The following is a 10,000-nucleotide window of genomic DNA, read 5'->3' as shown; positions in this document are numbered from 1 at the left end:
AAACTGATAATAATCTCTAGGATTGAGTGAGTTAAGGTAAATATTCGACTTTAACCCGTTAACTCTTAACTCTGGAACACATCACATTATCCATACTTTTACCACCTAGTTATTTGCTAACTTATTATCATGTCTGTTCAACACGTCTGCACAAAAAATTTCCTATGGATGAATAAATTATTATTATTATTATTATTATTATTATTATATAATTATTATTATTATTATTATTATTATTATTATTTATTATTATTATTATTATTATTATTATTATTATTATTATTATCGATCGATTTTAAAGACAATCACATTGGCAAAAACTCTCAAATCTGGGGCCTTGAAGGACAAGTTTTCTGGCCAAATTTCAAAATACGTTCCTTTCCAGAGTACGGCGGTTAACTGGTAAAAAAAAAAGACAGATAACTTGGTACATCCATAAAGTGTATTATTATTCTGAAAGTAGGATGGAAAATAGACACAAATGTAAACGTATTGGAAGTGAAGGAAAACAATACGATCAAATTTGATGAAAGCGTTGTTGTTGTGTTGTTATTATTTTCTTCGATGGATCAAATTATGGGAATCTGGTCGAATCAATTGTCTATTTTGACAAGACATGAAGATATTTAGCGAATTTAAAGATTGGCAATAAACTGACAAAGAATAATATTATTACAGCGACAAGCTACAATATCATACGATAGGAAAAGCTGTCAGAACAATTCTGTCATGCTTTGACAGAAATTCCTGACTGGCATTCGATGAGGTGCCCACCAGATACCTAATATCTCGTTGTATAAGAACAAAGAGGCTTATTAAATATCAAAGAGTATTGATACCGGTCGCTATGGAGACGTCAAAAGGACGAGACGGGAGGGGGAAATTGGTGCGATCTCGAGTGGTGGATAGTCGAGAAGGCGAGACGTGTGGCAGTGGTGAGATTGCCTACATCTACCAACCTGATAGGGGACAGTACGTTTGCGTGGATACAAGAGTCTTTGTTGACCCAAAAAATAAAGGTAAGATAATATAATTTACAACTTACAAGTTAATAGGCAATGCTAGAGAAATTGTAACGCGTTGAAAAAGCTCCGATTTAAACCAGGGGAATGCGTTAGTCACTGATTATGTCCCTTAGTTGTGGCTAACACAGTGATTACTATTATTGATGCTATGCGTTTTGTTTGAAAACTCATAACATACGCCAGCCGGGTATAACGTATCAACACACAATGTGTATCCTTTAACGTATATAGATAAAATGAAGTTGACGTCACTCAGGTCTTTGTTGTCCGTTAAACTTCCGGATGGCAATGTTGTGAGCTTCTTAGCCAGGTGCATACTATCTATAGTCTGATTAAAACAATTTAGTGAGAACTACTCATAAATATGACTGGCTAAGAATAATAACAAACAACAGAGATACCGAGAAAGAGCAAGGCGTGTCACTCGTTTGAAAAAATAAATGCCACTGGATTTTGAATGATTTGCTTGAGTTACTGGCTTGTTCTGTAGTGGCCAGAAGGCTTCACAGCTTTGGCTTTCCTTCTCATTGATTTTGTCTGTGACTTCGAAGAAATTCCATGTGTTATGTCTTGTGTTTCTACAAAATGTTCTTGTGAATTTATATTTAGCTTGAAGTTGTCGATATGTTTAGATTCTTTAGTGTGTTGGACCGTAGCCATCGTAAAGTTATAATAGCCTGGCACTGACCCAAAAAATGATGTCAATATGCCAGTCTTTTGCCACAAAAGAAATCAATAAATCGTGAGTTGTATTCAATAGTTCAACCAATGAAATAACTTGTTTCCTTGAGCTCTACTAACGACAACTCACTAGACGCTACACAAACCTAAAAAATGACGTCAAACTGCCAGTCCTAGAGGGTTCTTGTGTCATGCTATATTATGTTAACAATGGCTACGGTTGGGCAGACTTGTGATATCTAGGTAATTCTCACGATGTTATTTCCATGTTTTGCCGGCTTCTATCTTAGTACGAGTATGTGTCCAAATGATAACTTCCATCGGGCATTCCTGAATTTCAACTGAGAGTAAGTAGGTATTTTGTTATTTTGACAAGATGTTATGGTATACGACCGGGGTTTTTTAGTCGCATTTTATTAAAAGTCCACATTGCACATTTCTGTAGAGATTCGATGATATTGAACTACGTGTCCGTCTAGAATATGGCAGTTAACTGGTTCAAAAATACATTTATCATTCACGTGCCCAGATCAGTCACATATTCTCAATATGTCTCAATCTTCTCAATATATATATATATATATATATATATATATATATATATATATATATATATATATATAATAGAGTATATATATAAATATGTCGGGTGAACCAGATATGGAATGAATGAATATAGCTGTCCTGTCTCTATGGACGCTTGCCTTGAATGTGTAGGTTACTTCGAGTGTGTCAGTCTGTGTCTAGTGTCCAGTTAGTAAATTGTTTCCATAAATCTCTGTCCAGTGCAAGTGTTCTTAGCTTTTGAATGTCATCGTGTTTGTTAAGGTGCTGAGGTAATTGGATATTTCCTTGTGTAGTTGAAATCAGTTCTTCGGTTGTTGTTTCTAAATATATTTGATATTTTTTGAGATTTTGATTCAATATTGTTGGAAGTGAAGTAGGTGTACGCCCTCTGTAATTGGCTCCTTGTTTGAAGTAATCATCCATCGAGGTTTGAGCTGGAATATTTCCATCTCGTGTCCGAACAGTTTCCATTTTTGTTTCTTTATTCGCGTACTGACTGATTATTCTCTGCATCTGTCGTATACAGATATGGAATAATGACTTGAAAGTCTAATATAAGACATTCAATTCGAATTTAAATGAGAGCAATAAAAATTGTTTCTCAAATCACTTAATGCCTTCGCTCCAAATTCCTTTTTCAGAGGCTGTCATTGAGGTTGTCATCTGTTTATTTTAAAACTGTAGTGGTGCCGTTTTATAACGGTTGGAAAACAAAAGAACACGTGGATTATGTTGTCAAATCAATAAATTATACCAAGAACGCCAGGGAATAGGAATCGATATGTTAAGGAGCTTCTCGCTTGTACGGCTATGTGGTCTAGTGGTATGACACTCGCTTTCGGACCTGAAGGTCCTGGTTTCGAGCATCGACCGGCGCATAATTGAGTCCTTGGAAAAGGCTCTTTGCTCACTTACTCTCACCGTACTCAGGTGTATAATGAGTACCTGGCCGTTAAAAGCGATGTCTCGGTCGGAAAAAATTGTAATATCGCCTAACAGGCGTCATGTTCCGTCCTACATGTTAAGTGTTGCTATTGGCCAGGGACCCCTTGTAAAGCGCTTTGAGCACGTTAAGTGGATATTGCGCTATATTTTCTGTCGTACTCTGAAATACACGATTTTTAAATTTTGGCCAGAAAATTCTTCTTTCAAATATCGATCGATTTACAAGTCTCAGGTTTAAAAGATTTTGCCAAGGTGATGGTCACTTTAATCGTTCTATATTTGACTTACGAGTTTTGTGGCAAAACTTTACAAAACGTGGGGGTTTTATTTTCAGAGGACGCCAGGCTTGTGTATTACTGATATGTCTGCTATTACGAACATATTTTAGATATACAAAATGTTTGCTCCAATCTTAGAACTGCGTAACCATCTTCAAGTCATTAAAACATTAAAGATAAAAGTTTGGTGCCAGACTACATAAGGTGAGGTTCTTGTCAGAATGTAAACGGAGGCATAGTGATACCATGTGATATTATCATGATAGTCTATCATATTTATTGTTGTTGCCTATACGCTTCAACAGTCGCAACGTCACTTCCCTCGTAATGACACATGGTAACTTACTAACTGGCTCTAAACTATCGGAACAATGGCGGACGCCCTTATGAAATATTTCTCCGACAAGCATACAAGTGTATCCAGAGGGAAAAAAACCATTATATATCTGATCATGTTTTGACTTTTACACATTCTGATCACAAGACATATGAAAGTTCTAGCCAGCATGAAGAATAAAAAGTAACGATTTTCTTTGTTTAGAACCACGATGGCCGCTGTTGCTGGGCGACGTGACATCAGACTATTGAATCCTATTGTCAGACCTGCCTACTGTTACGAAAAACTCGTAAAATTACGAAATGTGGCTCCAGTTTTATATGAGCTTGTCTGAATTATTAAAACTTATTGAAAATGAAAGTTGATTTTAGACTATGGTATAATTTCAAGGATTTTGAAGTGCTATATAAAAACCGTGAGGGTAACTTGTTGACTTTTAAATTTAACTTTATGGACTACCATTTTTATCTCCTAAGAATTACGATTTAAAAAATGTCCATATATGAAGGTCAGCCTATTTTTAAAGATATTTTTTCGTTGTGTTGAGAGCAAGAGTCCATTATAAAACATGGCATATTAAACTGGAATTTCAAATCCTGGCTGATGTATCTCAGTCATATCAGACTAGAGACGGGGGCCAAGACCTCAGTGCTTGTGCAGGCACCATACAAAGGTAAAATATACATAATTAATGAAGCAGCTTTAACGACGAAAAATGCCAATTGCCCTCAGGGGTATTGTTCGATTTATATTTATTGATTGATGGTGTATTATGAAGGCTGGAGTATAATGGATAATTTATCTTGAAAAAAAATGTCTTTGAGATCTGCAACACATGAAGTTGTCAATCGAAATTAACGACCTGCGTCTTCGCAATTGACATCGATTACGAGGAAAGAGGATGGATGGAGGAGATGTGAGACTTGTATGGGAAGGTGTTTGACGAAAGGGACGTAGTGGCTTTGGTTGAGAGGCCCTGATATATAGATGAATAGAGAGATAGATAGATAGCTAGCTAGCTAGCTAGCTAGATAGATAGATAGATAGATAGATAGATAGATAGATAGATAGATAGATAGATAGATAGATGGATAGATAGATAGATAGATAGATAGGTAGAAAGGTAGGTAGGTAGGTAGGTAGGTATGTATGTAGGTAGGTAGATATATAGGTAGGTAGATATAAAGATAGAGAGATAAAGATCTAAAGAGAGAGAGAGAGAGAGAGAGAGAGAGAGAGAGAGAGAGAAAAGAGAGAGAGAAGAGACAGAGAGAGAGAGAGAGAGAGAGAGAGAGAGAGAGAGAGAGAGAGAGAGAAAGGACTCATTACAGTAAACACCTGGCCAGGGAAAGAGAACAACAGGCGATAAAGACAGACACCTATTCTTCAAGGATTTTATTTTCTGACACTCCCAAACATCAACTTTCTCTTCTTGATTGTCAGATCCTTTTATATGATATTTTTTTTTCCATGATCAACCTTTTAAGAAAGCATTTAAAAAACACAATCGCTGAGCCTAATCACCAATGGTATTGTTGGAGTTTGAACATGCTTTTTATTTGTTTTTATTTCAAAATTGAAGAGATTGTTTATTTCTTTGTTAAATCCTATTGCAGAGTTGTTGTTTTTAAGGTATTGCCTTATCGATCTTTATTTTTAAAGTTTTAAATAATCATCCTCTTGCACCATCTTAAGACAGAGGTTCGCACATCGGAATTTTTTTTTTTACAGAAGAGGCAAAAAAAATCCTTGCTCCTTTGGTTTTTTTAAATTAATATATCAAATCGTTTATCTTATCATTGTGATAAGACACTTATTTATTGACTTAGGGTCACACAACCCTGATAAAAAAGGCGCGTTCGGTTCTAGAATATGATAGTGTCAACAAGTTAATTTGACTCAATTAGCCACACGCGACCATTTTTCTTATGATGGTAGTGTTCTTAATTTTAGAGGCTGTTGCATTGCATTTCTAGATTAAATTCAACTCGCGATATAAAAGAAGCCCAAGATGGTACTGTTTTTTTTCTTTTAACAAAGTCAAGCGACATCCAGCGTCAATAGAGGCTGAATGGACAACAAATGAATGCAAACTTTGACCCTGTAATCTCATATCTTTGCACAATTCATCTCACTCGACTCGTGATCGTGTATGATTGAGTATTCAGCGAAATCACGTGATCGGTATTTCAGAAGTGTAAGTACAAAAGGATATATGTAGGGGTCTTGTATTGTATGAAATAGAAACCTGGTATGAATTAACAAGATCAGACATGTATTGTAAAATGCATAGAACTCATAACTTCAATGTACATGGGAAGTATCAACATTCAACATTCATCTCTATAAAAAATACAACATTTGTTGTCAACAAAATATCACACAATGGGGGCCTAGTGAGCAACATGAAAAATTAATGAACAAAAATGTCCTTTAGCAGAGAGACTGGAACCCAGGTTGTAAACAGTCCTTTAGCAGAGAGACTGGAACCCAGGTTGTAAACAGTCCTTTAGCAGAGAGACAGGAACCCAGGTTGTAAACAGTCCTTTAGCAGAGAGACTGGAACCCAGGTTGTAAACAGTCCTTTAGCAGAGAGACTGGAACCCAGGTTGTAAACAGTCCTTTAGCAGAGAGACTGGAACCCAGGTTGTAAACAGTCCTTTAGCAGAGAGACTGGAACCCAGGTTGTAAACAGTCCTTTAGCAGAGAGACAGGAACCCAGGTTGTAAACAGTCCTTTAGCAGAGAGACAGGAACCCAGGTTGTAAACAGTCCTTTAGCAGAGAGACAGGAACCCAGGTTGTAAACAGTCCTTTAGCAGAGAGACTGGAACCCATGTTGTAAACAGTCCTTTAGCAGAGAGACAGGAACCCAGGTTGTAAACAGTCCTTTAGCAGAGAGACTGGAACCCAGGTTGTAAACAGTCCTTTAGCAGAGAGACAGGAACCCAGGTTGTAAACAGTCCTTTAGCAGAGAGACAGGAACCCAGGTTGTAAACAGTCCTTTAGCAGAGAGACTGGAATCCAGGTTGTAAACAGTCCTTTAGCAGAGAGACTGGAACCCAGGTTGTAAACAGTCCTTTAGCAGAGAGACTGGAACCCAGGTTGTAAACAGTCCTTTAGCAGAGAGACAGGAACCCAGGTTGTAAACAGTCCTTTAGCAGAGAGACTGGAACCCAGGTTGTAAACAGTCCTTTAGCAGAGAGACTGGAACCCAGGTTGTAAACAGTCCTTTAGCAGAGAGACTGGAACCCAGGTTGTAAACAGTCCTTTAGCAGAGAGACTGGAACCCAGGTTGTAAACAGTCCTTTAGCAGAGAGACAGGAACCCAGGTTGTAAACAGTCCTTTAGCAGAGAGACAGGAACCCAGGTTGTAAACAGTCCTTTAGCAGAGAGACAGGAACCCAGGTTGTAAACAGTCCTTTAGCAGAGAGACTGGAACCCAGGTTGTAAACAGTCCTTTAGCAGAGAGACAGGAACCCAGGTTGTAAACAGTCCTTTAGCAGAGAGACTGGAACCCAGGTTGTAAACAGTCCTTTAGCAGAGAGACAGGAACCCAGGTTGTAAACAGTCCTTTAGCAGAGAGACAGGAACCCAGGTTGTAAACAGTCCTTTAGCAGAGAGACTAGAACCCAGGTTGTAAACAGTCCTTTAGCAGAGAGACTGGAACCCAGGTTGTAAACAGTCCTTTAGCAGAGAGACTGGAACCCAGGTTGTAAACAGTCCTTTAGCAGAGAGACAGGAACCCAGGTTGTAAACAGTCCTTTAGCAGAGAGACTGGAACCCAGTTTGTAAACAGTCCTTTAGCAGAGAGACAGGAACCCAGGTTGTAAACAGTCCTTTAGCAGAGAGACTGGAACCCAGGTTGTAAACAGTCCTTGAGCAGAGAGACTGGAACCCAGGTTGTAAACAGTCCTTTGAGCAGAGAGACTGGAACCCAGGTTGTAAACAGTCCTTTAGCAGAGAGACTGGAACCCAGGTTGTAAACAGTCCTTTAGCAGAGAGACTGGAACCCAGGTTGTAAACAGTCCTTTAGCAGAGAGACTGGAACCCAGGTTATCATGTTTACAAGGCCATACCATATCAAATACAAACACCTTGCTCCTTCAATGCAGATAAACGCAAGTTTATGTCAACAAAGCAGCACGCGCAGTCCTGATAAAATTCCGTATCCTAGTACAATTCGAATATATTAATCATTTCTTGTCAACATGATCGTGATGGCTTTGAATTTGAAAAATGTCTCCGATGGTCGCGGTATTGCATTAGTAAAACAATATTATTTGACAAAAGCAAAATTGAAGAGCAGAGAAAAAAAGAGAATGACGTCACTGAAAGTCGATTGCTGTTTAAACGTTTCATGGATCTCATTTAAAAAGTTTTAAAATGGAGCTTAATAATAATAATAATAATAATAATAATAATAATAATAATAATAATAATAATAAAATAATAATAATAATAATAATAATAATAATAATAATAATAATAATAATGACAATGATCTAGAAAGACTTTTCTTCAATTCTGAATTGTTTTGTTTGTGACAAGAATGTCCTCCTTTGTGTAGAAATCTCAAAGTGAAAAATTAAAGAGCAGGAACTGGTGTAAGATAAAGACATAAAAAGTGTGTATGAAACTGTGCCAGACAAAGCAGAGAGAAAAAACACACGGGAGGAGTCTTGGGTTTGTTCCACAGTCGAGGCAAGCTGTTTTTGTTTGTTTGTTTGTTTGTTTGTTTGTTGTTTTTTTGTTGTTGTTTTTTTTTGTTTTTGTTTTTTTGGTGGGATGGTATTTTTACTTGTGTTTTTCTCTCTGCTTTGTCTGGCCCTGCTTCATATACACTTTTGTAGATCCTTCAAATGATCATGACGACAGCTGACGTGAGCTAAGATCGTGGTTGAGCTGAGGATAATATAGAATTATATTAGGATAGAAAACCTCCTCCGTCAATTGTGTAAGATAAGCCCGGTTACGGAGAGTATTTGAACTGGAATCACAATAATCCTATAAATACACTGAAAAGAAAAACACCTTTTAACAATTTTGGCTTGAAAAGTTAGATTTCATATATTGATCAATTAAAATTATACTCAACATGTTAAAGTCAATGAAATCTATAATACAACTTCACAAAATTCTTGACATGATGGAAAGGGGGGGGGGGGGTCATTTAAATCGATCGATATGACACTACAGTTGTTGGTTTTTTTTTTGCCAAATTGAAAAAGGCGTATTGTCAATTACGGAGAGAAGATTTGGCATGTCCAATCAACTGTGTAATTGATACTGTAGTGGGTTTTAATTAAAGACTAATTGATTGCATTCCTTTTGACGCCCTCTCTCAGAATGCTCCGAGTGGAGTATGTATTTCCCTGAGGCTTGTGGAAGCAGCCAATCCCCAATCGAGTTGGTATCCAAGGACGCTGTGTTCGACCAATCGTTGGCAGACAAACCACTCAAGTTTAACTACTCTACCTCAAGGGAGACAGAAATACTTAACAATGGGTACACACTAGTAGTTTTCCCAAGGGCCAAGCAAGGTAAGCTATTTCATCATCATCATCATCATCATCATCATCATCATCATCATCATCATCATCATCATCATCATCATCATCATCATCATCATCATAGCACCTGCTCCTCCTTCACCTCTTCTTCTTCTTCTTCTTCTTCTTCTTCTTCTTCTTCTTCTTCTTCTTCTTCTTCTTCTTCTTCTTCTTCTTCTTCTTCTTCTTCTTCTTCTTCTTCTTCTTTTTCTCCTCCTCCTCCATCTTCTACCACGACCACCACCACCACCATCCCCACCGCCACCACCACCAGTCGCAACAGCAACAGTATATAGTAATGATCACATTTTCATACCCCCCCCCACCCTCCCGCCCCACTTTCTCCTTATAATCAATAAAATGTTTAGCTTGCTTCCCCCCCCCCCCCCAATCCCCACATTCTAATATCTCCTCCCCCGTCCCACATTCCCCCCTATAATCAATAGAATGTTTACCTTGCTTCATTCCCCCCCCCCCTACCCCCTTATCAGGTCATTATTTTTTTCAGATGGTGGTTTTTTCATAATATTGACAAAGGCAAATCCATAGTCAAAACAAACATCAATTCAACGCAATTCCCTTCTTGCCCCACACCCTACGCGCGCTCGCGCGCGCAC

General features: G+C 37.9%; 1 protein-coding gene across 4 annotated transcripts in view; it reads left to right on the top strand.

The window, feature by feature from the left end:
* The window catches only part of LOC144977276 (carbonic anhydrase-related protein-like), a 52,586-nt gene that overhangs the window by 26,952 nt on the left and 15,634 nt on the right, over positions 1-10,000 (top strand). For 2 of the 4 annotated variants that reach the window (XM_078922321.1, XM_078922320.1), the window contains exon 3: positions 9,180-9,374. In XM_078922321.1, the coding sequence (XP_078778447.1) occupies positions 9,180-9,374 (195 nt within the window). Of the gene's footprint in view, positions 1-301; positions 1,020-9,179; positions 9,375-10,000 lie in introns of all 4 variants that reach the window. The other 2 variants (XM_078922319.1, XM_078922318.1) reach the window with 2 other exon arrangements.

This window comes from Berghia stephanieae, chromosome 7, assembly GCF_034508935.2.
Source record: "Berghia stephanieae isolate SIO BIC M18660-M18661 chromosome 7, UCSD_Bste_1.3, whole genome shotgun sequence".
Lineage (NCBI taxonomy): Eukaryota > Metazoa > Mollusca > Gastropoda > Nudibranchia > Aeolidiidae > Berghia > Berghia stephanieae.
This window is presented reverse-complemented; position numbering and strand designations above follow the sequence as displayed.